Source organism: Cucurbita moschata, unplaced genomic scaffold (assembly GCF_002738365.1).
Source record: "Cucurbita moschata cultivar Rifu unplaced genomic scaffold, Cmos_1.0 Cmo_Scf00008, whole genome shotgun sequence".
In the NCBI taxonomy this organism is placed as follows: domain Eukaryota; kingdom Viridiplantae; phylum Streptophyta; class Magnoliopsida; order Cucurbitales; family Cucurbitaceae; genus Cucurbita; species Cucurbita moschata.
The window spans coordinates 1,520,016-1,543,950 of record NW_019268524.1 but is presented as its reverse complement, the minus strand read 5'-3'; the positions used below and the strand labels follow the sequence as shown (position 1 = coordinate 1,543,950).

Sequence of the window (23,935 nt, the reverse complement as noted above, 5' to 3'; positions counted from 1 at the left end):
AAATATAAAAAAAAAAAAAAAGTAAAAATAGAAACTAGTAGAATAGAAGGGATGATTTAAAGAAAAAGTCAAATTCCAAAATTGACCTTGGGGGAAAGATCTTTAAGATCGCTGAGACAGGTAGCGAATGCGGGGAGGATTTTTAGCTTTGGCTTTTGGTTTTCTTGCTTTTTCTTTGCTTTGCTTTTCCAGGGTGCTCTTAATTTCTATTCTTTTAAATGAAAATACTGTTTCTTCTTAGCCGTTGGATTAACAAATTCCTTCAAGATCTCTAACATTACGTGTGACGACGCGTCAGGGTGGGTGTAGTGTATGGGTCCACCCCCCGCCCCCCGCCCCCCGCCTCCCCCATAATCCCAAATCCCAAATTAATGATCCCACGGCTCCCATTGGGCTCTAAAAACCCTCACGCCAACACACATCTGTCAGCTGTCCACCCAAAAAGCATAAAAATCCCTCATTTGGGCATTTTCACAAACACCTTTACTACGAAAGAAAATCACAGATGAACATAGATTTCAATTCGTTTAAGCAAATGGAGAGTACCTGAGAATGCGCTGATGAGGAGGTGGGAGCTGCGGGGAGGATCCTCTTTGCCGAAGATTCAAATACCCATTGCTGCTGCTGTTAAGATTCGCAGCAGCAGGAGAATGGGTGATGGTGGTCCGGTTCGGGGAGTCTTTGTCGGCTCTCACCACTCGCCGGTCGATACGGGCGGTGGTCCTATGAGCCGGAGCGGTCGGGTCGTTTTTGTCTCTTCCTTGAACCTTCATGCATCTAAGCCGCTTCCGGTTTCCCCACTGCAAAAGAAAGTCCGATGGTGCGGCAGCGGCAGCGGCGGCGGCGGCGGCCTGTCTTGTAGCATCACAACTGGATCTCAGTAGCAACGACCCTTCAGCTCCTCCGCTGCCGCTTCTACCCGAAATGTCCACTTTATTACTGGCGGTGCCGTTACTGTTATTATTGCTTCTCGGAGGATCCCTTTCCATCAGGCGTTTAAATTACTGCAATTGAGTTAACCCCACAGTTAGTTTCGTTAATAAAACCATGATTCAATCTCCAAACGTAAGCAAGGAAGAAGGATTTTGCCTCCAACCCACACATGATCATCCAGCTATATCCAAGTTCAGATAACTCATAATTGAGAGCGCTGGAGGAGAGGAAAAAAAAAAAGAAACAGAAACTCTGCTAGGAACTTGATTATTCGAGATCAAAATCAGGAAAAGTTGATTACAAGAATCGAAATGAGGAGGTTTCTTTTCCTTTTAGGTGCAGAAGATCATAGATCTAAGCCAGAAATCCAATAATGGGTAACAGGAACAAAAAACAAACAAACAAAAAGAAAACAGGGAAAATTCGAACTGGCGATCTCCCAATAGCGAGAAATCAAATGGAGGGGTAAATTCCATCGATGAACAGTTCTGAAGATGGAAAGATATTCTCAATCGCCACAAGAATAAAAGAAATTCTAGGGTTCTTCGAAAGGAGGGAAAGGAGAATAATAGAAGCAAGTAGAATACTTCTTCAAGAAGAGCGAGATGAATAAAATTGATGCATTACCTGAAAACATCAACTGAAGCAAACAAAAGAGAAGTATAGGAAGCCGATTGGTCTCATTAGATGAAGATAAGGAAGAATCAAATAGAAGTCGGATTTCAAAAGAACACCTCCGACCTTAACCACCAAATGGGGATGAAAACGAAAGAAGCCACAGTATAAAACAACAACTACAAATCAAAATTCCGGACTAAATCTCAAAATCCTACTAAAATATTTACGATCTACGATTCAGGAAAATTTTCTTTACCTGTGATATAAAGAAATTCCAAGCACAGCCAAAAATCAAGACGAGTTTTGCTTCGTTTGCTCTTCAGACTAAGCGAGAATGCGAATCAGAAACCAAATTAGAACGACGGAATTCCATCTCTCAGAGTCGTCTTCTCTGACTGTCGAAGAACAACCGTATTTCCATCGGCAACATCCAATCTCCAATCTATACAACACTGCGGATTTCTTCACACAAACGCTTAAATCCGTTCAAATGCATCTACAAGGAAGAACAAATTAAAGAAAATCAATTAACAGAGTTATTCCACAACACAAAAATACAAATAACTGACAACAGAGTAAAAGAATTCTCACAAAAAATTCAAGCCTCCGTAATCTTCACAACCGCCCTCCGACGATTACAAACGAGACGGCATCGATAGAGCAAATTAGGGAGCAAAATTCGCTCAGAAATCAAATCCACACCGAATTTCTTGAACTAAAAATTCCCGAATGTATCCGTGAAAAAAAAAATTAAACAAAAAAGAAAATCCAAGTCTCTTTAATCAACCCTTCAGATGGATCAATTGCAGAGGACGGAGAAAAATTGAAGCACGGAGCGAAATTGTTCCACCCGCAAGCTTATCTACAAATGACAGATCCTCGGCATTCTGGACTAGAATTGAGAACACTAAGCTTCGTCCTCGATTAAAAAACAATAACGAGAGATTAAGAACAAAAGGGAAAAGCTTCAAAGGAGCGCCACAAGAACAGCAGAGAGCTTCTTCTTCTTCTTCTTCTTCTTCCTGTTCGTCCCCTCGTTTTACCACAAATACAAAACACACCCTTCCCCCCCGTCCTAGATGAATCGGAAATTTATACCCTCAATTACAGATTGAATCAATATCCCACGCCCGTGATTTCTCCCCCGTTCATCACACAAATCAAACGACTCTCCTTCCATCTCCCAATCCTTCCACCTTTACGACGTCGTCTTGCCTTCCCTTCACCATTTTTTCTCTCACGGCCTTTTTTTAACGCCAAACGGAATCTTCAACGTCGTCAATTCTTTTATTTTTTTTTCGGGTCGGTCCGACAGCCCATCCGTAGCGTCCGGTTCCACAGTTAACCGTGGTTAATTATCTAACCATGGTGGACGGATGAAGGAGATGGCATCCAGTACGACCCCGTCCATCTTCCGATATGTGTGCTGGACAAATCTCAACCCACTTGCCAATTAAATATATTTTGAATTTTTGCCATTCAAATTAAATTAATCACATTATTTTACGCAATTTAAATAAATACCTCAAATAAAATTGGAATTATTTAAATATATACTCGAAGTGGTAAGGACATTTCTGTAATTGTACACATTAAATTTCTAAATAAGATGTGGATGAAATATGAACCATGGAAATTATCTCGAAAATTTGTTGTCATTTTCCATAATTAACCTCCGCAACATATTCCATTTGACAACAAATTTTTGTATCTAAAATTATAAATAAAAAGTATATTCTATTGATCCTTCTACTTTTGTAATTTTCTGATTCTGACCACATATTTATTACAATAAAGAAACCATTATTTCACCATCACTCCCTTCAATAAAGCCTGCAGCCTTAAGTACTCTCCCGGACATGGCCGTACCGACGGCGGAGAACGACGGCTCTAACTTGTACGGATCCCGGAGTTTCACCCACATAGCTGTCTGTTGAGTTACATTTTCAATTTTCCCACTGGCGTTTGTTTTGTAAGAAGTGACACACGACGGTGCGGTCGTCGAGTTTGGAAGCGGGGTAGCGTTTCCAAGCCTCAGTCGCCGCCTCCACCACCGCTTTCGCCGCCGCTTCTTCGCTCTCCGCTTTCGACACGATCGACGCTACTTCATCGTTGCTCAGCACGTCCCATATCTGAAAAAGTTCAAAACCCGACATGTTTAAAACATAGTACATTTGTCACGAGAAGGATATTGACTTTTTTTGTGCACGTTCTTATAAACAATGATTAGTTACACTCTACAACTGCACAATCCAACCCTTGGGACCAGTGTCATTAATTGTATCCCTCTAAGCCTAACTTGAACGGATTATACATTTTGGACTTTCGCTCACGTGTCCTCTCGTGATTTTAGTAAGATAAGATTTTCAGACCCTTATAAAGAATGGTTGGTTGACCTCTTACACTAAACTAAACGGGACATAGTAGGTGGATTACCCCATCAGTGGCGAGCACGATGAAGTGGTCGTCGGGAGCGAGACGGCGGTAGGAGACATCGGGAAGAGCAATAATGCCATGTTCTTTAAGAGCAAAGTCCCCAAAAGCTCTGGACATGGCCAGCCCCGGCGCGTCCTCCTTCGGCAGCCACACTCTCTGTATATGCGGCTCTTCTTGTAAAGCCAACACTCTCCCATTACACTTCCTTATCCGCTCAGCTTCATCTACAAGAACACACAAAATCTGCTTTAATTAACAACAAAAATATGACTATTAATCTTTAATTTCCGACATCTTACCCGGCAAACCAGGCTTCAAATCAGTCGTTAATTGAACGGCCTCGATGCCATTCTCCGTCACCCTCCCCATCACAGCCCTCGAATCCCCCAAATTCGCAATCACCAAATCTTCTCCCTGTTTTGAAGAACACCCATTACTCAAAACACAATTTTTTGCAAAACCCATGTTTTTTTTTGTCGGAATTTTGGTTCTAAATGATATTTCACCTGTTTGAGAATGATAACAGCGGTGGTTCCACTAAAAGAACAGTCCAAATTCTCTTGAAGTTTGATCTCTTTGTCCATCACCTTGAAGGCAGTGACCATAGCTTCTTTCCACCCAACAAAATCAGTCTCAGCTTTTGACATAGCGCTTAGCAACAGCGGCGGCAGTCTACTCTTCGCCATGTTGCTGACAGTATGACCATTTGTTCCATGCCCATCGAACACTCCGAACAGAGCCCTGCCCTGTTCGCCGTACTCCTAATAGAAACAACCAAAGCAACGTAAATTCAAAAGCTTAAACGAATGGGTTAAGCTCAAGAGATGGAAGAGTTAGCTTACCTGATAGACAAAGGCAGCATCTTGATTGATCCCTTTGTTGCCTTGCTTGGAACACACGGAATCGGATCTCTGTTCTTCAAAAGCAAGCTCGTTTGCTGCACAAATCGCCGTAACTTTAGTTTCATGGCGAATCTGAGAAGATGCAGCGGATATGCAGATTCCCATTTTCAACTCCCAGAGAGAGAGAGAGAGAGAGGGAAAAAAATTAATATAACGCAAAGTTATTGATAGAAGTTGAAGAAGCAACCTCCCTTTTAACAAGAATTCAATGACCCCACGAGTAGATTAGCTCAATAAACTCTCATATTATATTCCCTTCCACCTATACTTTCAATTTTGTATCTTATTAAACATAAATTTTTATTAGGTTTTACGAGCTAAAATAATAATTTAATTTTTTAGATTGTACGTTCATAATTTAATAGAAACGTACGATTTTTAGATACCCCAAGACTCTAGCGAACAGACAAAACAAAAGAAATTAGGGTTTGCGAGTAGTTGTATAGTTGGAATCAAGGAATGGTTGACTTATAACATTTTTTTTTTTTTTTAAGAATAGAAATTATTCCATTACGAAATTAAAAGTTATAAAAATGATGCATTTTTATGACTTTTTAAATATATTTGGCGGTTTATTTGAATAATTTATGATTAATGAATTAGTCAATATTTTGAAAATAAATAAATTGGAAATGATTAGATATTTAATTAATGGTAATAACCCATAAGCCTATTTGAATATACCGGAGCGTGCACGAAAGGGACCCACCTGGCAGCTGGCTTGGATAAATGAGAGCCGTTGATGAAGGTGATGGAGGAATCTTTGAAATTGGAGATGACGTGGATCCAGTGTCAGAAGATTGAAATTCCACCAAAGTATGGGGGATGGGGTTTCGGGTCCCACCTTCCTACTGCAATGAATCTCATCTCATCACACGTCAGCATGAATTCATATTTTCCAATTCCACGTGGTTAGGCATTATTAATAAATTATTATAAAATTTTAAATATATTTTTTATTATGAAGCCACGAAATTCAAATTCTTATTAATTGTTCTAATTAAGACGTAAACAATTTTTAATTTGTAATTAAGGAGTGGTATATGGAGATTAACTTTATGTTAATGTGAAGGGGCAAAGGTGTAGCTTCTGGGAATGTCAGAGAGCTTTTTAATTTAATTTTATTGTTGGTTGAAGGCTTTGATGAGAGAGTTTTAGCAAACCAAAAGTTGACTTTAAATTTAATAACAATATTGCATCATTTTCACGAACTTTGAACTCAAAACAATTATTGAATCATGGTGCCAAGTGGCAAATGCTTACACAATCAATCCAATTGCAAGTTCTCAAGAGATTTCTTGTCACGGTTATGCTTGTCCAAGACATGTTGCCCATGTCTGCATACCCGTTTTGTCATGGTTATGTTCAAGGCGTGTTGGCCATGGCTGCATACCCGTTGCATGCCAAAACCCTTGTGTTGTATCACTTTATTGCTTTATTTTATCGCTTTCATGATTTATAGTTTCATTTCAATGGTAGACTTAAAATGCCTCAGAATGTACTGTAGAGAGATGCGGTTAGTTATTAATTATTCCTATTCGAAGTTTTATGCTATCTAAGTTGTCATGTTGTCTTTTTTGCTTATAGACTCCAAGATTGCTTTCTTCATTTCTCTCAATCGTGCTATCTCTCTTTACCCTCGTTTTCTAAAACCTTCTTAAAGTGGAACCAGAGGCTTGGGTATACGTCATCAAACCAAAGGTGAACGGTTTCAAATTGGTTGACTCACTCAGTGGTGAGAGTGTGTAACAACTCAGGCCCACCACTAGAAGATATTGTTGATTTCAAGTTGGTTGACTCATTCAGTGGTGAGAGTGTGTAACAACCCGCTAGTAGATATTGTCTTCTTTAGACTTTTCCTTTTGGGGTTCCCCTCAAGGTTTTAAAAAGCATCGGTTAGGAGAAGGTTTCCACACCCTTATAAATGGTGGTTTGTTTTCCTCCCCAACTCACGTGGGACATCACAGAGCGAGTGTCACACAATCACTTACAAGTTCTATAATAGTGCGATTGTGACATTGATCACCTATATAGAATTTAATATCTTACGAGTTAAACAGACCTTATGATACCTAGAAGGATTGTACCAACGTGTAATATGATTCATAAAAATATACGACATTCTGAGCAAATAAGAGCATAACAAAGTTGAATACGGTACCATTAAGCGTCGTCTCTCTCGTCGTAAACTTGTCTATATGTACAATAAACAAGACTTAATCTGTAACCATGAAAAAAAAAGAGAGAGAAGCATCAGATTACTGAAGAGTGAGGTACCATTAAGCTACAGCAGCAATAACAACAGCATCCAGTTTTCCTCTATTGTTTTAAGCCCTTCGTCTCACTGGCTGGTAACAGGGACAACTTCGTTTGCAGGGATGGAATCAGCTGGAGGTACTTTCTTTGTAAGAAGCTTTGGTATGTTGAGATCGTCTAGTGATATTCGCTGCTGGGGGTGCGATAACAACAAGCACATGCAACGGTAAAGAACACGTGCAACTCCCTGGCCGCTCTCGAAAATATAGCCTTCATACTGGCTGACAAGATCAAGGGCATCAACTAAGGCATCGTAGACCTCCTGTGGGCAGTTGTCTGGTCCAGGCTTCTCATGGAGATAGATAACATCTAAAGTGAAGAGTTTTTGGTTCACAGGCCATTGATGTTGTGGTCGTGTTGATGATCTACAATATATAAGAATCTAAATGCAACAATGGTTATGAACATGATTTTTCAAGCATTCATTGGAACATACGGAGTTCTAATTTCAGAACAATGATATATTCTTTGAGCTGAATCGACAGATTACGAGTATTGGTATAATGAGCATACCACTCTTAGAATATGATTCTGAGCGGTCGACTTTCTAGCTTCATGAGCAGCTAATCGAAAAAGGCTGGTAAGATCGGCATGACTGCAGGAGGAAGTAGGAACAAGCCCCCTGATTGCAGCTTCTACAGATGCAATATCACTGCTAAAATCTTTTTTGAGCTACAATCATAAACATTTTGGATTAGAAGCAGACATTTCATCTAACAATAAAGCTATGATCAAAATTGGGCTCTCTTAAGCGGAAGCTCGATTGAAATCGGTTTAGAGGTTTAGCAACTTAGCTTGTCATAAGAGTGCAAGGGTAACAGTATATGCATAGCACAGAGAAAAGTCCTAAGCCTATAACCATTTTCCAGGCCGGTCTCCCGGTTTTACTACCAAAAAATGTTAGGAATCACGAACCTCCATAATGGTATGATATTGTCTACTTTGATTATATGCTCTCGTGGCTTTACTTTTGGTTTCCCCAAAAGGCCTCATACCAACAGAGATATATTCCTTACTTATAAATCCATGATCATCCCCTTAATTACAATGTGGGACTCCCTCCCAATAATCATCAACAATCTTCCTCCAAAGTACATCATAACGTCTCCCTTAAGACCTATGTAGCCCTCAAACAGTCTCCATTTATCAAGGCTCGGCTCCAGAAGTACACACTTTGTTCGACACTTGAGGATTCGATTAGTATGGCTGTTAAGAGCATGACTCTGATACCATGATAGGGATTGCAGACCTCTACAATGGTATGTTATTGTCAACTTTGAGCATAAGCTCTCATGACTCATATCAATGGAGATATATTCCTTACCTATAAACCCATCATCATCTCTTTAATTATAGCCAATGTGAGACTCCCTCCCAAGAATCCTCAACAGAAAAAGAAAGGATACATGGAGATATCATCTTCTCCCTTTCCTCCTTTAAAGACAATATCAAAACAACACCTCTGAGAAAGAGTAAACAAAGCAGAAAGGAAAATGTTCGAAGTACTACCTCTGCCTTCCCTTTCGAGAACATACCCATCTCCTTTTCCAATTCCAATAAAAACAAAGAGAAATACCATAAAGCTTCGTCTCTGATTTTGCCGGCCCCGGGGGACAGAGGGAAAAGGAGTGAGCTTCGCTTAATCTCATTTTCAGAGTCTCATTAAGCAGAATCCAAGGAAAGCAAAGAGACCGAGTTTACAGTTAAAGAAGAGAAGGCAGAGGGGAAGGAAGGAGCGGAATAGTGTCTATTTTGGGGGGTTTCCTGGACAAAATCCTAGAATCTGACTCCGATTCCTTATGAAAGACATTCAGTCCATCAGAATAGAAGTGAAAGAGGGTATTTATGCACGGTCGTGTCCTTTATATGGAAATCAGAGGCCAAGGGTTGACTCGTACCGATCAGAATCTGACCCAGTCCCGCCAAAAGATTACAATAGCAAGCCTTGACCCAAAGACAATCTGTCGCACAGTAAGAAAAGAAGCCGCCACCACAAGAGTTGGCAAAGCCCAATTGACCCATTTTGGCCGTATCCCCAAGTTCATTGCCTCAGTAGTTTTCCTACTCCAACTTCTCATATGCATCTTATCCCGCTTCCCAAAGAAATTGAGGCTTAAGACATTCCATATTCTTCAATTCAAAGTTGCAAATTGATTACTAGTTTGATCGGCAAGTTTATTGTTAGGAATCACGACTCTCCACAATAATATGATATTGTCCACTTTGAGCATAAGCTCTCGTAGCTTTGCTTTGAGCTTCCCTAAAAGGCCTCATACCAATGAAGATAGTATTCCTCACTTATAAACCCATGATCTTCCACTAAATTAAACGGAACTCACTCCCAATAATCCTTAATAATCCTTCCCTTGAACAAAGTACACTATAAGCCTCCCCCATGGCTTATGGAGCTCTCGAATAGCCTCCCCTTAATCGAGGCTCGACTCCTTTCTCTGGAGCCCTCAAACAAAGTACACCCTTTGTTCGACACTTTAGTCACTTTTGACTACACTTTCAAGGCTCACAATTCTCTGTTCGATATTTGAGGATTCCATTGACATGGCTAAGTTTAGGGCATAGCTCTGATACCATGTTAGGAATCACGACTCTCATAAATAAGGACCTAAGAGGATAATCAGTCATAAATAAGGACCTAAGAGGATAATCACATTCACACTATGCAAAGTCTTAAAGTTAGTATGAGTTGGATCAGAAGAAAAACTCAGATATAGTCTCCAACAGAATGCCAAGTACAACTCAAATTGCATAAGAATTTGAACTGCGAGTTTCCAACCAAAGAACAATCCATAATTTCTCCAGAACCACATTAAATCCTTGATCACTAGTTACAATTTCAGTTCACCAGTTTAGGTCAATAAGCATAACGATGCGCAAAATGCTAAAAACAAAAAGGCTGTCCGTGGAGTTAAAAAGACTGGAAGAATACGAAGAAATATATAACTCCCCTAAAATTAAAATTACCTTTAACCTAAAACAGACAGAAACCCTAGAAACTTCATCATCCCAATTCTAAATTTCTGGAAAATAGAAAGAACAGAAAGAAGAAAGCAAGATCAACAAGAAATAGGCGATGGATAGGGCATTACCCAAGTGGCAGATTTGGCGATGGTGGTGAAGGCAAATCGGTGGTCGGGATTCATGGAGAGTTTGGCGTGGACGAAGAGAAGAATTGCTTGCTTAATGGAGTCCATTCTGGTGATAGGTCGTCCATTAGAGCCGGTGGTTTTGATCTCGACGGAGGATTCGGGGTTCACATCTATGCAGAACAGAATGTCTTCGTTGTTAATTCTCGATGGCTTCAGTGAGTATCGGCTTCCTCCTCTCTCCCCTTCCATACCCTCCATGGTTCTCGCCGTCGCTCTCTGCAAATTGCAACACAGAAATGATGTCGTGTCGAGTTAATTATTTCAGACACTTAATTAAAATAATACAAATATATAAAATTTATTATTATTATAAGACTTTCACTAGTCTACGGCCCATTAAATATTGGTAATGAGCCCACGAAGTAGTGCCCACTTGCCTACAAATCGGGTCGGTTATCGGGTACCGATTAAACGGCCCATCCCTACTTGATTTTTGCTTTTGAAAATGGGAAAGGAAGGAAGAAACAAAAATGATGAAAACCTAGCCGCCTCACGCTTATCCTCCGTCTTCCCGCCTGATCCTCTTCTTCTTAATAGTTCAGTCGCTCCGCCGTGCTCTCCGTCGCCCTCGGTGCCGCTTCCGTCCCTCCTTTACTCTCGCCTATCCTACTGCGCTGTTCTGCATCATTTCGTTTTCGATCTTCTACTCTATTGGTTTTAGGTATTCTCTCTAGTCTCTATCTCCTGTCTTCGTCTTTCTAATTTCATCGTATCAAATGGATGAACGTCAAACTTAGAAGATTGGAAACGAACTATGTGGTTTGATTGAATATCAGTTTTTCCTGATCAAGGAGTTCGGGTTGGTTGTTGATTCTTACAAATGGAGACCACTATTTCGGTTTAGGAAAAGTTAAGTCGGAATCGAATCAATACTCATTAGCGATTGCCTCTTTTACCTTTTCTGCTGGCAATCCGTAGAATTTTCTTTGTGTATTGTAATGATTTTTGTTAGAGTTGAGTGATAATCGAGCTCTGTGGAATAGAATAGAGAATGTTCTTCTCGTTAACTGAATGCTTTAACTGAATAGCAGTGGTCTGTGGATAAGTCTTAAGATTGTGTAATTTTTTGTGCAGCTGATCGATCATATTATACAAATGCCTAAGAAGAAGTCTTCTAAAGCGCCTAAAGAGGTGAAAGAGAAGGTCATCACAAAGGAGGAAAAATCCAATGCTGTGGTAAAAAATGAAAAGCCCAATTCTTCCATAAAGGAGGAAAAGCCCCCTTCAGTAAAGAAACGCAGTGAAATCGATGAAATTTTCGCTGGGAAGAAGAGAAAAAAACCGGAAGTTCAAGAGGCTAAGAAACCAAAACTAGATGCATTGGACAGACCGATGAAGCTGAAGAACAAGAAAAGGGATGAGACTCAGCCTAGAAATGACTTTGTAGACCCACCATCACAGGGTAGAAAGAAAACAGGGGATGGACTAAAGATTTACACAGAAGAGGAATTGGGTATTGGCAGTGCAGACGCAGGAGGCACCCCGCTTTGCCCATTTGACTGTTCTTGTTGCTTCTAAACGTCTGTGTTCAAATCCTTTTTTTCTTCTTCCTTCTTTTGAAGATGTTGCTTATCTGGTAAACTTCTGTAACATCTTCAAATTCTATAATTTAGATTTTGCAATTTTGAAGATGGCTGAAGCAGTTTATTTCTTTCCATGTGGCTGGTGGTGGGTCTTATCTGCTATAGCATCAGTTTTGTAGGATATGCCTTAAGATCATAAATTATGAATTGCATATAGAAAATATGTTATCTTGGGCGGTGGTGCAACAGTCCATTGCTAGCAAAACTCTTCAAAGGCTTCCACACAAGGTCTCTCCTACTGGATGTGGTCTGCCCAAAATTCTTTAGCTCATTAGGTATGTCATATGGGAAAGAGAGGTTTCTACACCAGTTTCATTCTACTCCAATCTATGTGGGATGGCTGATTCTTTTTATTTGTATACTCATACATGTTATTACAATAGATTCATATGTTTACAAATGCATGTTACTAACTTATTATGAATTGCTTGTCAAGGCATTTACAATTGTATAGATTGCTTGGACCTTGTGGTGTTATCAAAGCTGTGAAGACTAAGATTCAAATACTGGGGAGATAGCTTGAAATTCTTAAGCTCACAGAATTTTGGGTGTTGATTTTATTATCATTTTTGTCAATAAATTGTCATTTCAATTTTAATCATAATATGTATTTAGTAGACGTTATTTCAGTCCCTCGTGTCTTATGGCTTCAGGAAATATTTAACCTGGCGCTCAATATTATGCGACGGGCATTCTTAAAAGTAGCCCGAAGAGTTTGGGTGATAGTCTAAAATGTGTTCAGGATGATCTTCTGGGCTTCATTCATCGTCATTCACAATATCTGAATTGCAAGGCATTAGCTCCCATGAGTCCTCTATAATTAAAATTTCTCTATAATAGGAAAAAACTTTGTTGCAAATTCATGCTCATTAAAAGTTTGGGTGTTCAATCGAGATCGTTCTGTGGACAACAGAAATACCAAAATTTTTGAAGTTTCTAAAGAGATTGAAGGATGATATTGAATTGCAAAATTTTGATAGCAAAATCGTTTCAGTGAAAGAAAAAACCATTTCACTAACTTGGATGAATTACGAAAAACGTTTGGGTGTGAATTAGGAATGATTCTAAGAAAAATGTGGAATAAATCCAAAATTTAGCTGCTTTAAATTTGAAGGAAGCCATGAAGAATAATCACTTCCCCCAATCGTGTTCAGTAGCTCTTTATAGGCACCGTGCAAAAGGTTGTTTGTTGTAAGATAAAAGAACAAACACCCGTGTCTGACTTGAGTGCCAATTCAAAATAAATTTTCTTCCATAACCTCAAAAACAAATTCATCAATCGAATCAATCGATTACTTTAAAAATCTTTTGAAATATGCAGATGAAGAGGTTAGAGTACGCAAGGAAAATGTAGACCGGGCATTGTATCTTGAAACAACTGATGCGTTTCAAGGATCTTCTTCCGGTAACCAAGTATCGGCTCCATGCGGCAGACGGATCGCCACCAAAAAGGCGCCTGCTGCTGACTCGATGATGGAGCCAAGTCCAGATAAACCTATTTCATCGAAATCTAAAGCGAATTAAACTGAAAATGATTCAAGATCTCAAGAACTCAAGAACTCAATGATCTTTGTCAAACAAAAACGATGAAAATTGAAAGAAGAAAGAAGAATGTAAATCGGTAACAATAAGAACACAGAAATGGCCAGAAATCAGAGTCGTCGAAGAAGAAGAAGATATCTCCAAAGCTGCGATTCAGCAGAAATTTATAGAGCAGATTCGTAAAACCCTAATTTCTGGTTAAGAAATTACCGAAAAAACCGGAGATCTTTGATCGTAGAGGAAAGCCCACTGGATGAGGCCCAAAGTAATTGGTTTGGGCTTTAATATTCCCGACCCATATAGGTGCGACATGTCGTTTTGATGTACCGCCAATAGAGTGCCACGTCAACAGCGACCGAGATGCAAATTGTTATTTCTAATTTTCGTGTAGATTTCGGAGGTTCTGAATCGTGAATCGTGGCAATGGCCGCTGTGAGCCGAGCTTCCACTCGCATCCCCCATCTGCTTGCCGCGCGGGGAGCTTTGTCTCTTCATACTACAGCTCCGGTTTTGTCTTCTTCATCGTCCGCCTCGCCGACGCCGTATGCGAGTCCGTCGCCTCCTTCGACCTTGTCCCCAACGGGGCTTCCGAAGGCGGCGGAGTATGTGATCTCCAAGGTCGACGACCTCCTGAACTGGGCTCGCCGTGGCTCTATCTGGCCCATGACCTTTGGTCTTGCTTGTTGCGCCGTTGAAATGATGCATACTGGTGCTGCCCGCTATGACCTTGATCGCTTCGGTGTCATCTTCCGTCCTAGCCCTAGGCAATCTGATTGTATGATTGTTGCCGGTACCCTCACCAACAAGATGGCTCCAGCTCTTCGCAAGTTAGTTCACTCTCTCTTTCACTTTCTGTTATTCTCCACGGACATTTGTGAGCTCTACGATTATCGTTTATTGCTGGAATTCATGAACCTGACTGGATAACAAATTGAATTAGTAGATTCACGGAAAACTTCATATTGAGATCAAATCTTCGAATTGTTTGATTTTTCAATTTCTAGAGTTGGCTTTTTTGTCAATTGTTCCCGACTTGTAGGCTGTAGTATGCACATATTTTGCTCATCTAAATTTATGAAGATATTATTCCCGTCTGAGTATATTTATCTTTCCTGACAATGGTCTGATAACTAAAAGGTAAAAGGTTTTGGGTTTAACTTCAGAACTTTAATTGGCTTATACTGGTAAATTATCTGCTGTATTTTCTTATTTCTTAGGTTAAATGAATTTCGGATAGATGCAGTGATTGTCTTGAATACGATGTTTCAGCCTCTATGTCGATAGATTTTAAGGGTAGTTTCTACTCTTGATTGTGAGAAAAGGGTTGATTACTTCTGATACGTTGGATGGACTGAGCTTTTGTAATGTAAATTGGGGGAACTATCTCTATGATTCATTTTGTTTACCTGCATTCATGTTATATGTTTTCATGAATTTTTTCTCGTCACATATGACCTCCATGGCTTACAAGGAAATTTATCAAGTAATCATCAAGCTAGTTTTTGGACGAAGTTTTTTCACTTCATCATCCTGGCATGATTTGTGAAAAAATGCTGTTTAGGTTGAGTAATCATGAATTTGAAATGCTATTTTGTTCACAATAAGGAAGTCGTCACATATAAAAAAAAAAAAATGCTATTTCCTTTGCTTTTAAGATGTCCCTACTCCTTATTTTGTTCGTCTGAATTTGAAATGTGCATTATAAAGTAAAGACTTCCTCATGCTGAAATAAGTCACAAACTGTGCTGTGGTGTCTTCCCTTCACAGAAATGGCTGGAGTCATTTCACATAAGTAGCCAAGTCCTTGATAAGGTCAAATGGAAAAAAAATTCTTTGTGATTCTCTTCCAATCTTAGTTCTGGTTTTTATTCATGCTGTTTATATCCTTGAAAGCCTCAAACTAGTTACCTTTTCCACTGTACAACTTTTGTTTTTGAAATTGTGTTTCATCTCTTATCATATTTTGTTATATTATTTTAGTACTTTTTATCGGAGTCCATATAGTTATATGACGAGGATTTAAGTGGTGCTTGTGCTAGCCTAGAGTATGTTGGAGATGAAAGTCAGTAGGTTTAGTAGCATTATATGTAACAGCTCAAGCCCACCGCTAGCCGATACTGTCCTCTTTGGGCTGTCCCCTCAAATTTTAAAAATGCGTCTACTAGGGAGAGGTTTGTACACCCTTATAAAGAATGTTTCGTTCTCCTCCTCAACCTATATAGGATCTCACAATCCACCCCACTTCAGGGCCCACGTCCTTGCTGGCACTCGTTCTCTTTTCCAATGGATGTGGGAGCCCTCAATCCCCACCCCTTCGGGGCCCAGCTCCTTACTAGTACACTGCCTCGTGACCCCCCTTTGAGGCTCAGCCTCCTCGTTGGCACATCGTCCGGTATCTGACTCTGATACCATTTGTAATAGCCTAAGCACACCACGAGCAGATATTGTCCTCTTTGATATAAGCAGCTGCATGTCTGTAGATTAAGAAGTTATTGCTTTATTGGGGGAAGATAGATCTCTGTGGGTTGACTGAGTGGTCAATAAGGTAAATGTAAACAATATAGGACTTAGAAGAAATGAGTCCAAGTTATGGTCGCCACATACCTACGATTTAATATCTGATGAGTTTCCTTGCCAACGAAACTTAATAGGGTCATATAATTGGCTCATTATAATGGTCAAGGCGTGCCCAAGTTGGCCTGGACAATGAGGAAATTTATAAAAAACAATTGAATGTTAAAAGTAGCTTGCATAAGGCTACCATGCATGAAAATCTGGTTCATTGAGGAAAATGAAGCTAAAGTCTACATGAATACACCAATTTTGGTACCATACCTCGTGTTAGAGTTCTTATTGTTTAATCTTGATGCGTAAAATTGTAGTTCTAATATGATCAAGGGATTACTAAATTCTATACGTGTGAATTTTCTTAAAGAAAAAAATAAGAATATCAGAATACTAGTCTATCGCAATGATATGCAAAGTTGTTGGAACTTTTGATCTCATTTATATGGCGCTATTTCTTGTTTGCAGTAGATAAGGAAATGCTTTATTCTGAATGAAATAAGGTAGGTGTATTTTCTGCTTCAAAATCTGTATACCTATAAGATGGTTGCAGCGGCCAGTGAGGCTGCTGTTTTAGAATATTAAGCTATTGCCCAAAAATATTTCATCCAATGGGATATTGGTGCATGAATTTGAAAAGTGCAATATATACTAAACTCCAAATAAATCTTGAAGTGTGTATGTGGGAAGTGAGTTTCAATGACTTGATTGACTCATTCAGGAAATATCAAAATTGATACTATCGAATCAAAACAGAACATGTTTTGTTTTCAATTGCTTCAAACTCCTGATAGTTTATTTTAGGGAAAGGAATGTGTCCATCACTCCCATGTGGTAGGGGCATACTGAATTGGAATACAACACTTGCCTTTAACGTATTTTCAATGTGTAAAGAGTTCCAAGAGTCTCATTAATGCTTGGCCTGAATGTTGCATACCTTCATTTTTCAAGCTTGAAACTCAAACTTCCTGTTGGCAGTTAGTGAACCGTTGTCTGTTGTTTGATCTTAGAATGTTACTTTTGTCTAGTCCCAATCTTCTCTAAGTTTAGGGAAGTCCTTCCGCTCCTGTCGATGGTCAAACATTACAAGCAACCCGAAAAACAACCGGAGAATGTCAACTCAGTCCATGGTGAACAGAGAGAGCAGAGAGAGTAACTTATCTTAATTTTCTAGGATTAACGATGTCTTGACATATGATATTAAAAAGGGAGGTGCTTTCTAAGCAGTATAACGATGAACTATCTGCACTCTTCAGTCTGAATTTGAAAGGAGTGTTCATCATAGAATATAACAAAGTTTGGGGGTAAAAAGATCTCAAATATTCTACGTTTCTATACGTACACAGAATTCAGGTTACAAATAAGAATGATGAGAATTACTGCGAGTCCATCTTGGTTCCGACAGTTCTTTTATGGCAAAGGAGCTTTTGGAATTCTCTGAACTAAACTTAAAATTGTGGTATTTGGTGAGAAATTTGTTTTATTTGGAGTCCTAATTATGCTAATTTGTTTTACTGGGTTTTAATAGTCGAACTCTATAAAGTTGTGGTACTTTGTTAAATTGATTCACGCTCCAAGTTATGCGTACTTTTCATTTCTTCGCTGCAGGGTTTATGATCAAATGCCAGAACCGCGGTGGGTTATATCCATGGGAAGCTGCGCAAATGGTGGTGGATACTATCACTACTCCTACTCGGTTGTTCGGGGTTGCGATCGTATAGTCCCGGTTGATATCTATGTTCCTGGCTGCCCTCCTACTGCTGAGGCATTGCTTTATGGAATTCTTCAGTTGCAGAAGAAGATCAACAGACGCAAAGATTTCCTCCATTGGTGGACCAAGTGAGACCATCCATCCAAGTCAGGTATTGTAATTTGCCCGATGCTTCGAACTATAATAAGACGTATTAATACGAGGTTGTGGAAATCTAATAGAAGGTTATGAGTGATGTTGCAATAAGAGACCATATGACACCCTTTGTGATGTTTTTTTTATCTGTTAATCTGCCCATGTTATCTGAAGCCTGTGAATGGCAAGGTTTACTCCGACTTCCTAAACTTGCAAGTGAATTTGATATCTTATGTTATCGTCAGCGGTATTTGTCAACTTGTAAATTCAAATTCGTGTCGGTTCGCATCAACATAACTCAACTAGCATAAAGACAAAAGGCATCTACTCTCGATTAAAAAGGTCGAATCTTTCACTCTTCTCCATATATTGTTGGATTAAAAAAAAAAAAAAAAATCATCATTTAATGGAAATGACTTACTCATGGTCACGGATCTCAATATTATTCACTTTTTCAAGTCATCTTGCTTTCTTGATAAGGAGCTCGAGCTCTACTAGTGAGGTAGAGAATCGTCCCTGATTTTCGTTGAGATGGTGAGATGGGGTTGGTGTGAAAGCCTCTCCGAATTGCAAATTGCAATTTGTTTGGGTTATCCTCGTTGTACTTACTGGAAAGCCAAAACCCGAAACGAAAGATGACTGAGAGTTCCCCAGCTCTTTCTCCTCTGCCTTCATGACTGAGCTCTTTCTCCTCTGTCTTCATGACTGAGAGTTTCCCAGCTTTTTCTCCTCTGCCTTCTTGTCCCTAGCTCTTTCTTCTCTGCCTTCTTGTCCCTATCTGATTTTTCGTAAATATTTAAAAATTATATTTGACGTAAAAATTATAAAAGTTAATGTGACAAAATGTCGTCTTTTAAAGCTTGATCTAGGCAAACATGATCCTTTTTAGTTTGGAGGTATTTTAAAATATTTAAATTATAATATTGCAATTAAAAAAAATATTATTTTTAAAACAAAGAACAAAAGCTTAGGAATATTTGTTTTTTCTATAATTATGGGAGTTTTTTAAAATTTTGTTATTATTTTTATAATTTAAATGTTTTGATAAAATAGATATGGAAAGAAAATAAGTCTTAAATCTAGAAAAAAACAAAAATCAAATTGTTATCCAACAAAATCGTAACCAATTAGATTATATTCCATTCTTTATTAATTTTGGGGTCATATAAACAGAATCTCAGTTTCAAACCGATCAGAGACGAAGAAGAATCAAGTTTGTCATCTTTCGCCATTAAAGTTCGCTTCCAATCTTTTCCGTTTTCTGTTTTCTGTTTTATCCTTGTGATTATGCGATTTAATGGAAGTCGAATCGATTAATCTTCAGATGACACTTTGAAGAAACCGAGTCAATTTTGCGATTGGAGGGAAGGAATATAGCTTAATTTTGCAATATTTTAATTTCTTGCGAATTCAAAATAGCAACGTCACTGAAATCCTTCGATTTTCCCTCCTTTTCCCACGAATTCTTCAGCACCCGGATATCTAGGGTTTCAGTACGGTACAGAGCTTCCACTTCTTTCGGCTTTCTACCTGACTCAACTACTGGTATTGATTCCTTGTAGCACTGTTCCAAAATTCATTTCTGTTACTTCAAAAATGAATGAAAGCCGATCGAAGCTCCTATTAGTTCCGAACCAACTGGACCCTTATGCATTGATGCTATCGGAATCGATCGAACGATTTTTCGATGAATATCGAAAAGGGGTTACTGATTTCTCAAGCTTCGTTCCGATTTTCTCTCGTTTGTTGGGAAATTTGCCCGACCCGCCGGTGGCAGTTGTGTGGTTTTACTCTGCTATGACGTTTCACACGGCTAAATCCGCAGCTCGAAATTCTTCGGAGAAATTGCAGGCTGTTAAGGATTTATTCCATCTACTCGTTTCTTGCACGGCGTCGTCCTGTGCATCGAAAAGAATTGCGGTGCTGGCTCCGGTTATTTACTGTCTCTTTGATTTGGTTGTTGAGAATAAAACGTTGAAGGAGGAAGCTGAGAATTTGATCGACGGAGTTGTTAGCTATATCGGTATTTGTTGTGGTCAAGAGTCCGAGGACGGCGATTGTTTGTTGGGATTTGGTTCTTATTTTCTGGATTTGGCTCGAGTCTGGATGGTTGACAAACCTGGAGAAGATTTGAGGGGTTTTCTCCCGCTTGTTAGCCATGAAATTTGTGAAGGCATCGGTGTCAACGGCGGGGTGGGCTACTTTTCTGGGATAGTTATGTTTCAAGCCTTTTTGTTGAGGCTGTGCTTGAAATTTGCCTATCGGATGTCAATGGTAGAGCTGCAAAATGAACTGCACAGCCGGGCGGTTCAAATGATTGCTGGGTTTCGTAGCTGTCACTTCTATGGTGAGATTTCACTTTGATCTTATTTTGGCATTTTTTCTCTTTTAATGTCACGAGACTGTTAAACAACATGGATTGTCCACAACTTGTTCCCCGGCCCTCTGGTTTGTGGGTAGTTAAACCATAGTAAGTTCTTATTAACCTGTTTTCTGACCTACACATGGACATAACACAAATCAAATTCCATCTCCCAAAAGTCAGGAGTGTGCATTTTGTATGTAAGAAATTACATTATTCTCTGTTCTGTTCTACTGCTTACAGCCCACACCCACCGCTCAGCAAATATTGTCGTCTTTGGATTTTTCCTCAAAGTTTTAAAAGGCTTCTGCTAGGGAAAGGTTTCCACGCCCTTATAACGAATGTTTCGTTCCTCCCTCCGGCCGATATAGGATCTCACAATCCACCCCTCTTGGGAGCCAGCGTCCCGCTGACACACCGCCCAGTGTCTAGCTCTGATACCATTTGTAATAGTCCAAGCCCACTAGTAGCAAATATTGTCGTCTTTAAACTTTTCTTCCTAGGCTTTCCCTCAAGGTTTTCAAACGTTTTCAAACATGTCTACTAGGGAAAAATTTTCATACCCTTATAAAGAATGTTTCGTTCCCCTGTATGACCGATGTGGGATCTCACAATAAGTATCCTCGGCTTAGTTGCTTGGTATACATTAACTCGATGTCCTGTTCAACTGTCCACCATATCCTTCAGTTTGCATATTTGGTTGATACATGTAAATTAGGCACGAAGCACTGATGTTGTAATCTGTGAACATAGCTAAAAGTGAAAACCAGGGATGGCAGGCACATATTCTCTCTTGGGAATCATATAATTCAGTAGATTGTTGTTCCATGGTCTAAACCCTAAACAAATCTAATTCTGAAAGTAATGTCTCTCTATATAAGGTTTAAAATGAAAATTCCAATGGCCTTTGCGTTGCACGTTCATTATGTTTACAGGGCTTCTCTTGTTCGTATGCCCTCTACATATCTGGATGACCAAGCTTTGATTAGCTGTGCTCTAATTGCATCCGATCTTTTCTCCTATTATCATGACTCTGGGTGCTTGTTATCTGAAATCTGTTGGTGCATATCAGATACTTTCCTCAGGATGCTGCTGCAGTCAGTTTTGCCAACCACCTACTTATTGGTCAGTATTTCTTTCTTTCTTCAGTTTCGTTTACTATGCTTGTAGTATAATTATTTGAAGCAGTAGTACTTCTACTAGGAGATTGTTGCCTTTCCCTTATGAGATGTAGTTTTAGCTTCTGCAACTCTGTTATTATCCATCAAGATACACGGCCATGGTGGCTTAAGCTTGATCGGATACAACTTTGGAGTAATATTGCTTATTCACCTCCATGTGGTAAAGGGAATGTACCTTTGGTTTTACTGAACCGTTTCTTCTGCAGGGTTCTGCAGAGGAAGTTCTTCTGCGAGAAGTGTTATATGACGCTGCAATAATACCAGATTACCCATTCATTAAACTTCAATTTGGAACTGAACGACCTGCTTTGGATTTAAGAACTATTTGTTTGAATTGGCTATTTGTTGCTGAAAATGGCATTCGAACCTTCAGGTATAATAAATCATAGTTCTGGACGATACATTTCATGAAAGGTAGTAAAATTTAATAATGTGCACCGTCTGATTGGTGCAGAGAAACTGGTAATCTGAGAAAGGCTATGTCCTACATAAATGCCTTCCGCAATTCTTGTTGGCCCTCTCAGTTGATCAATTGGGTCAGAAACCAACCAGGCTTCAGTGAGAGGATGAGTCAACCAAACATCTCCACACCCACTGCTCTCATCGGTATGTTCTATACGTGTATACCGTACATTAACTTTGTTCATATAAGTTTCATGCACTTTGTGAGAAATCACAGACCTCCACAGTAGTACGAAATTGTCCACTTTGAGCATAAGCTCTTGTGGCTTTCTTTTTGGTCTTCCCAAAAGGTCCCATACCAATGGCAACGTATTTCTTACTTGTAAACTCATGATCATCCCTTTAATTAGTTGATGTGAGAGTCCTCTCCCAACCATCCTCAACACACTTCGATTGTGGTGAAGTTGACATTAGTGTAGAACACAGAACTATTATGTGTTGAACTTTCTTAAGGAATTGATTATAATCCATCTATACTATGAGTCATGTTTGTGTTTGCTGGACAACATTGAGACTTGGCTGGGCATTATCTGAATATATATGTGTGTGTTTGATGTTCACTTACTGACGGATGACGCTAAATTGATTTAACTTCAGAGTGGCTTCTGGTATTGGAAAATCAAGGGGTGAGAGTGTTCGACCATTTGAACTCCAAGTTCAGAGCCAGAGAAATCACTTGCAAATCAGGAGCCGAGTTTGTAGAAGCAGCAACAAAGGTTTCGGATGTCAGAAATGTGATGGATGAAGATGCCTCCGTTGGTGACTTTGACATGGTTGATTCAGTGGCTTTTGCAGCAGCACAGGGAACACCCATGACCTTGAATACAAACGGCATTGGAAATGGAAGAAAGAGGAAAGAATGCATGAATGACAACGGAGACACGAGGGTAAAGTTCCTCAGGAAACATCTCCACGACAATCCACTTAGGGAGAAATCTTTGCCATTAGTTTGATTTGGAACCCCCATCACTTCGAAGATGCTACTATATATATATATATATATATATATGTGGGCATCAGCTTAACACATATCTATGATACCATGGAGGAATTTTGATTTTGTGCCTGCTTTGTGTCACGGTCATGTTCGTCTAAGATGTGTTGACTCTGCAGCCAGCCTCTTGGCTTTTAACTTTTGTTAGGTAGCGATCCAGTCTTGAGATTTAAAGCTTCGAATCAATTGTTTTAGGCTTTTACATGTAGAGATTTGATGAGATGATGTTGAAGGCAAGGCCAGTAGGTTGTAAACGTTGAAAGATTTGCCATAATACACATGGTCCTGATGAACACTTTTGCTGTCCCATTTTGATTATGGTTGAAAAAGAAAAGGAAATTTATTGCCTACCTACTTGAAAGTTAACAAAAGGTGTTCTAAACACTCATAGAGGCCTTTTTGTGTTCCCTACTGCTCGTGGATTGAAAAGACAACATTTTTTTTGGTATGTTCTAGCGATAAAGTTTGAATCTCACATGTTCCCTACGGACTGGTCAGCTCACGAGCAATCCCATCATTTTTTATCTTTCGATTTCTATATTGGAAATCCAAATTCAATATAATTTGTATAGCCTAAGCTTGTCACTAGCAAATATTGTCTTTTTTTAATTTTTTTTTTTTTTTTAGTTTTCAGTTATTAAAAACGCGTCTTAAAAGAGATTTTCATACCTTTATACAAAAAAAAAGGTTTCGTTCCTCCCTTCAACATTAATTGAAGATCAAATTTTTTACTTTTGCAATAATAATTTATGTATTATCTATCCGTATGATTTGAATGTAATTTTAGAACGAACTTTTGTTGCAAATACTATAAAAGATAATACTTTAACAAATCGGGTATGACTAAATACATATAAACATATAAGAATTAAAGTCAAAATAATTAAAAAGGACGGGCTAAGAAAAAGTCAACTATGGATAATTTCAAGTTGACAATCTTATAATTAAAAATAATAATTTTCTTAAGAAGCAAAAAAAAAAAAAAAAAAAAAAAAAAAAAAAAAAAAAAAAAAAAAAAAAAAAAAAAAAAA

The 23,935-nt window shown here is 39.0% G+C and overlaps 6 protein-coding genes across 7 annotated transcripts in view; 3 read left to right on the top strand and 3 right to left on the bottom strand.

The window, feature by feature from the left end:
- Positions 1-2,733, bottom strand: part of LOC111446619 (rho GTPase-activating protein gacZ-like) — a 4,710-nt gene extending 1,977 nt beyond the window's left edge. The window contains exons 1-3 of one of the 2 annotated variants that reach the window (XM_023085503.1): positions 2,143-2,733; positions 1,808-2,047; positions 547-1,004 (exon numbers count right to left, since the gene is read on the bottom strand). In XM_023085503.1, the coding sequence (XP_022941271.1) occupies positions 547-989 (443 nt within the window). In that variant the 5' untranslated portion in view covers positions 990-1,004; positions 1,808-2,047; positions 2,143-2,733. Of the gene's footprint in view, positions 1-546; positions 1,005-1,560; positions 1,735-1,807; positions 2,048-2,142 lie in introns of those variants that run through there. The other variant, XM_023085504.1, reaches the window with a different exon arrangement.
- Positions 2,734-3,163: 430 nt separating this feature from the next.
- Positions 3,164-5,049, bottom strand: LOC111446470 (probable protein phosphatase 2C 72). The gene is made up of 5 exons (XM_023085305.1): positions 4,830-5,049; positions 4,494-4,748; positions 4,287-4,401; positions 3,988-4,211; positions 3,164-3,683 (listed from the first exon to the last, which is right to left on the bottom strand). The coding sequence occupies exons 1-5, from the start codon at positions 4,992-4,994 to the stop codon at positions 3,498-3,500; spliced, it is 945 nt and encodes a 314-aa protein (XP_022941073.1). The 5' UTR covers positions 4,995-5,049; the 3' UTR covers positions 3,164-3,497.
- A 1,942-nt stretch (positions 5,050-6,991) lies between these two features.
- On the bottom strand, positions 6,992-10,630 carry LOC111446703. Its single transcript, XM_023085631.1, has 3 exons — positions 10,310-10,630; positions 7,719-7,877; positions 6,992-7,587 (listed from the first exon to the last, which is right to left on the bottom strand). The coding sequence occupies exons 1-3, from the start codon at positions 10,565-10,567 to the stop codon at positions 7,231-7,233; spliced, it is 774 nt and encodes a 257-aa protein (XP_022941399.1). The 5' UTR covers positions 10,568-10,630; the 3' UTR covers positions 6,992-7,230.
- A 157-nt stretch (positions 10,631-10,787) lies between these two features.
- LOC111445781 (uncharacterized protein C6G9.01c) lies at positions 10,788-12,477 on the top strand. The gene is made up of 2 exons (XM_023084254.1): positions 10,788-11,030; positions 11,444-12,477. The coding sequence occupies exon 2, from the start codon at positions 11,465-11,467 to the stop codon at positions 11,885-11,887; it is 423 nt and encodes a 140-aa protein (XP_022940022.1). The 5' UTR covers positions 10,788-11,030; positions 11,444-11,464; the 3' UTR covers positions 11,888-12,477.
- Positions 12,478-13,854: 1,377 nt separating this feature from the next.
- On the top strand, positions 13,855-18,163 carry LOC111446566 (NADH dehydrogenase [ubiquinone] iron-sulfur protein 7, mitochondrial-like). Its single transcript, XM_023085420.1, has 2 exons — positions 13,855-14,321; positions 17,668-18,163. The coding sequence occupies exons 1-2, from the start codon at positions 13,918-13,920 to the stop codon at positions 17,900-17,902; spliced, it is 639 nt and encodes a 212-aa protein (XP_022941188.1). The 5' UTR covers positions 13,855-13,917; the 3' UTR covers positions 17,903-18,163.
- Positions 18,164-19,058: 895 nt separating this feature from the next.
- LOC111445828 lies at positions 19,059-23,213 on the top strand. The gene is made up of 5 exons (XM_023084340.1): positions 19,059-20,252; positions 21,340-21,392; positions 21,655-21,821; positions 21,903-22,054; positions 22,508-23,213. Exons 1-5 carry the CDS (start codon positions 19,502-19,504, stop codon positions 22,861-22,863), a joined length of 1,479 nt encoding a protein of 492 aa, XP_022940108.1. The 5' UTR covers positions 19,059-19,501; the 3' UTR covers positions 22,864-23,213.
- The last annotated feature ends 722 nt before the right edge of the window (positions 23,214-23,935 follow it).

Coding starts and splice junctions, on each gene's coding strand:
- LOC111445781 (XM_023084254.1), top strand. CDS start 11,465: ATGCCTAAGAAGAAGTCTTCTAAAGCGCCTAAAGAGGTGAAAGAGAAG.
- LOC111446703 (XM_023085631.1), bottom strand. CDS start 10,567: ATGGAGGGTATGGAAGGGGAGAGAGGAGGAAGCCGATACTCACTGAAG. Junction 7,878..10,309: donor TCGCCAAATCTGCCACTTGG/GTAATGCCCTAT, acceptor TTATGATTGTAG/CTCAAAAAAGATTTTAGCAG. Junction 7,588..7,718: donor AGAATCATATTCTAAGAGTG/GTATGCTCATTA, acceptor TGTTGCATTTAG/ATTCTTATATATTGTAGATC.
- LOC111446470 (XM_023085305.1), bottom strand. CDS start 4,994: ATGGGAATCTGCATATCCGCTGCATCTTCTCAGATTCGCCATGAAACT. Junction 4,749..4,829: donor ATGCTGCCTTTGTCTATCAG/GTAAGCTAACTC, acceptor TGTTTCTATTAG/GAGTACGGCGAACAGGGCAG. Junction 4,212..4,286: donor TTTGAAGCCTGGTTTGCCGG/GTAAGATGTCGG, acceptor GTGTTCTTGTAG/ATGAAGCTGAGCGGATAAGG.
- LOC111446566 (XM_023085420.1), top strand. CDS start 13,918: ATGGCCGCTGTGAGCCGAGCTTCCACTCGCATCCCCCATCTGCTTGCC. Junction 14,322..17,667: donor ATGGCTCCAGCTCTTCGCAA/GTTAGTTCACTC, acceptor TCTTCGCTGCAG/GGTTTATGATCAAATGCCAG.
- LOC111445828 (XM_023084340.1), top strand. CDS start 19,502: ATGAATGAAAGCCGATCGAAGCTCCTATTAGTTCCGAACCAACTGGAC. Junction 21,822..21,902: donor AATGGCATTCGAACCTTCAG/GTATAATAAATC, acceptor TGATTGGTGCAG/AGAAACTGGTAATCTGAGAA. Junction 22,055..22,507: donor CACACCCACTGCTCTCATCG/GTATGTTCTATA, acceptor ATTTAACTTCAG/AGTGGCTTCTGGTATTGGAA.